General features: G+C 48.0%; 1 protein-coding gene across 2 annotated transcripts in view; it reads left to right on the top strand.

The window, feature by feature from the left end:
- The window catches only part of LOC127921858 (tektin-3-like), a 14,066-nt gene extending 9,429 nt beyond the window's left edge, over nucleotides 1-4,637 (top strand). For both annotated transcript variants that reach the window (XM_052505439.1, XM_052505438.1), the window contains 4 exons: nucleotides 868-1,011; nucleotides 2,129-2,351; nucleotides 2,437-2,591; nucleotides 4,030-4,637. In XM_052505439.1, the coding sequence (XP_052361399.1) occupies nucleotides 868-1,011; nucleotides 2,129-2,351; nucleotides 2,437-2,591; nucleotides 4,030-4,246 (739 nt within the window). In that variant the 3' untranslated portion in view covers nucleotides 4,247-4,637. The remainder of the gene's footprint in view (nucleotides 1-867; nucleotides 1,012-2,128; nucleotides 2,352-2,436; nucleotides 2,592-4,029) is intronic.
- The last annotated feature ends 101 nt before the right edge of the window (nucleotides 4,638-4,738 follow it).

The raw sequence follows: 4,738 nt of genomic DNA, 5'->3' as shown, positions 1-4,738 counted from the left end.
GTGGTAGGGGCTGGCTAACTGGAATAAGTCAGACTCAATGATAACGTGGTAGGGGCTGGCTAACTGGAATAAGTCTGACTCAATGATAACGTGGTAGGGGATGGCTAACTGGAATAAGTCAGACTCAATGATAACGTGGTAGGGGCTGGCAAACTGGAATAAGTCTGACTCAATGATAACGTGGTAGGGGCTGGCTAACTGGAATAAGTCAGACTCAATGATAACGTGGTAGGGGCTGGCGAACTGGAATAAGTCAGACTCAATGATAACGTGGTAGGGGCTGGCTAACTGGAATAAGTCAGACTCAATGATAATGTGGTAGGGGCTGGCAAACTGGAATAAGTCTGACTCAATGATAACGTGGTAGGGGCTGGCTAACTGGAATAAGTCAGACTCAATGATAACGTGGTAGGGGCTGGCGAACTGGAATAAGTCAGACTCAATGATAACGTGGTAGGGGCTGGCAAACTGGAATAAGTCTGACTCAATGATAACGTGGTAGGGGCTGGCTAACTGGAATAAGTCAGACTCAATGATAACGTGGTAGGGGCCGGCTAACTGGAATAAGTCAGACTCAATGATAACGTGGTAGGGGCTGGCTAACTGGAATAAGTCAGACTCAATGATAACGTGGTAGGGGCTGGCTAACTGGAATAAGTCAGACTCAATGATAACGTGGTAGGGGCTGGCTAACTGGAATAAGTCAGACTCAATGATAACGTGGTAGGGGCTGGCTAACTGGATTGTGTGTGTGTGTGTGTGTGTGTGTGTGTGTGTGTGTGTGTGTGTGTGTGTGTGTGTGTGTGTGTGTGTGTGTGTGTGTGTGTGTGTGTGTGTGTGTGTGTGTGTGTGTGTGTGTGTGTGCAGGTCCAACAGGAGAGTGCAACACCAGTTGGAAAAAGACATGAATGATAAACACAGAGCTCTCCAGATCGACAGCCACTGTCACACACTGACCAACAGTTCTCCTGCTACCAGCTATTACCCTGATCTCAGCCTGGTAGATACCAGGTAACACTGACCAACAGTTCTCCTGCTACCAGCTATTACCCTGACCTCAGCCTGGTAGATACCAGGTAACACTGACCAGCTGTTCTCCTGCTACCAGTTATTACCCTGACCTCAGCCTGGTAGATACCAGGTAACACTGACCAACTGTTCTCCTGCTACCAGTTATTACCTCAGCCTGGTAGATACCAGGTAACACTGACCAACAGTTCTCCTGGTACCAGTTATTACCCTGACCTCAGCCTGGTAGATACCAGGTAACACTGACCAACTGTTCTCCTGCTACCAGTTATTACCCTGACCTCAGCCTGGTAGATACCAGGTAACACTGACCATCTGTTCTCCTGGTACCAGTTATTACCCTGACCTCAGCCTGGTAGATACCAGGTAACACTGACCAACTGTTCTCCTGCTACCAGTTATTACCCTGACCTCAGCCTGGTAGATACCAGGTAACACTGACCAACTGTTCTCCTGCTACCAGCTATTACCCTGACCTCAGCCTGGTAGATACCAGGTAACACTGACCAGCTGTTCTCCTGCTACCAGTTATTACCCTGACCTCAGCCTGGTAGATACCAGGTAACACTGACCAACTGTTCTCCTGCTACCAGCTATTACCCTGACCTCAGCCTGGTAGATACCAGGTAACACTGAGCAGCTGTTCTCCTGATACCAGCTATTACCCTGACCTCAGCCTGGTAGATACCAGGTAACACTGACCAACTGTTCTCCTGCTACCAGTTATTACCCTGACCTCAGCCTGGTAGATACCAGGTAACACTGAGCAGCTGTTCTCCTGCTACCAGCTATTACCCTGACCTCAGCCTGGTAGATACCAGGTAACACTGACCAGCTGTTCTCCTGCTACCAGTTATTACCCTGACCTCAGCCTGGTAGATACCAGGTAACACTGACCAGCTGTTATAGTGCTACCAGCTATTACCCTGACCTCAGCCTGGTAGATACCAGGTAACACTGACCAGCTGTTCTCCTGCTACCAGTTATTACCCTGACCTCAGCCTGGTAGATACCAGGTAACACTGACCAACTGCTATAGTGTCTTGGGTTCAGTATTCAGGAGGACAACATGTGATTTGTCCCTCCTCCCTCCCTGTAGTGTCTCAGTGCCGGTGTCTTGGGTTCAGTATTCGGAGGACAACATCGGGAATTCGGCGTCGGAGAGGCGAGCCACGCGGGAGCTAACGGAGCTGGTGGAGGGAACCCTGGTTGCCGCGGCGAGAGACATGTGGTCTCAGTACAACCGTGTCAACGCCGCCTTCACACTCCGTGTCAACCAGACCACACACGCTAGGAACACGCTACAGCAGCACCTGGCCAAGGTGGGGGGATCTGTGTGTGTATTTTCATTGTTGTGTGTGTGTGTTCTGTGTGCTGACTCCCCTCTCCCTTTCCATCTCTGTCCAGACCCTGCAGGAGATGCATCAGACGGAGCGTACCATCTCAGATTTGGAGGGGTCCATCTGGGCGATGAGAGCCCCCCTCAGAGTGGCTCAGTCTAGGCTGGAGGAACGCACCTATAGACCAAACATAGAGCTCTGCAGGGACCAACCACACACCAGGTAACACACACTGAGACACACACACAGACTGAGACACACACTGAGACACACACACACACTGAGACATACTGAAACACACACACACACACACCAAGTAACACACACTGAGACACACACACACAGCAGGTAACACACACTGAGACACACACACACACTGAGACACACACTGAGACAGACAGACACACTGAGACACACTGAGACACACACACACACACACCAAGTAACACACACTGAGACACACACTGAGACGGACAGACACACTGAGACACACTGAGACACACTGAGACACACTGAGACACACACCCACACACACCAAGTAACACACACTGAGACACACACACCCACACACACCAGGTAACACACACTGAGACACACACACACACCAGGTAACACACACTGAGACACACGCACACACACCAGGTAACACACACTGAGACACACACACACACACACCAGGTAACACACACTAAGACACACACACACACCAGGTAACACACACTGAGACACACACACACACACACACACACCAGGTAACACACACTGAGACACACACTGAGACACACACACACACACACCAGGTAACACACACTGAGACACACACACACCCACCAGGTAACACACACTGAGACAGACACACACCAGGTAACACACACTGAGACACACACACACCAGGTAACACACACTGAGACACACACACACACACACACGCACGCACGCACGCACGCACGCACGCACGCACACACACACACACACACACACACACACACACACACACACACACCAGGTAACACACACACACACGTCAGATACACACCAAGTAACACACACTGAGACACACACACACACCAGGTAACACACACTGAGACACACCCACACCCACACACTCACACACCAGGTGTCTGGTGTCTCTCTCGCTCTGTCTCTCTCTCTCTCTCTCTCTTAATTCAATTCAATTCAATTCAAGGGCTTTATTGGCATGGGAAACATGTGTTAACATTGCCAAAGCAAGTGAGGTAGACAACATACAAAGTGAATATATAAAGTGAAAAACAACAAAAATTAACAGTAAACATTACACATACAACAGTTTCAAAACAGTAAAGACATTACAAATGTCATATTATATATATATATATATATATATATATATATATATATATATATATATATATATATATATATATATATATATATATATATACATATATATATATATACATACATATACACACATACATATATACACAACGTACAAATAATTAAAGGACACAAGATAAAATAAATAAGCATAAATATGGGTTGTATTTACAATGGTGTTTGTTCTTCACTGGTTGCCCCTTTCTCTCTCTCTCTCTCTCTCTCTCTCTCTCCTCTCTCTCTCTCTCTCTCTCTCTCTCTCTCTCTCTCTCTCTCTCTCTCTCTCTCTCTCCCCCCCCAGGTTGCTGTCTGAGGTGTCTGCTCTCCAGGACACTGTTTTATCTCTGAGACAGAGGTTGTCTGAAGCCCAGGCCACCCTGCAGCAGCTGGCTGGCTGTAAGAGTGTTTTAGAACAGGAGCTTTACACTAAGGCCCACTCCCTGTTTATCGACCAGGAGAGATGTCTAGGACTCCGCAAGACATACCCCTCCACCCCTAGACTGGTGGGATACACATAGACAAGACATACCCCTCCACCCCTAGACTGGTAGGATACACATAGACAAGACATACCCCTCCACCCCTAGACTGGTAGGATACACATAGACAAGACATACCCCTCCACCCTTAGACTGGTAGGATACACATAGACAAGACATACCCCTCCACCCTTAGACTGGTAGGATACACATAGACAAGACATACCCCTCCACCCCTAGACTGGTAGGATACACATAGACAAGACATACCCCTCCACCCCTAGACTGGTAGGATACACATAGACAAGACATACCCCTCCACCCCTAGACTGGTGGGATACACATAGACAAGACATAAACAGACACAGAGACAGATTGAAGGTCCTTTCTCTTTCTTCTGTGGTTCTGTTGAATAAAGGTGTTTAAGTCATATCTAGTGTCCCATTCTCTCCTGTCATTCATATCTGGTGTCCCATTCTCTCCTGTCATTCATATCTGGTGTCCCATTCTCTCCTGTCATTCATATCTGGT

The sequence above is a fragment of the Oncorhynchus keta genome, unplaced genomic scaffold, assembly GCF_023373465.1.
Source record: "Oncorhynchus keta strain PuntledgeMale-10-30-2019 unplaced genomic scaffold, Oket_V2 Un_contig_2383_pilon_pilon, whole genome shotgun sequence".
Classification (NCBI taxonomy): Eukaryota; Metazoa; Chordata; class Actinopteri; order Salmoniformes; family Salmonidae; genus Oncorhynchus; species Oncorhynchus keta.
The sequence above is the reverse complement of the archived record's forward strand: the minus strand, read 5'-3'. Positions and strand labels throughout refer to the sequence as shown.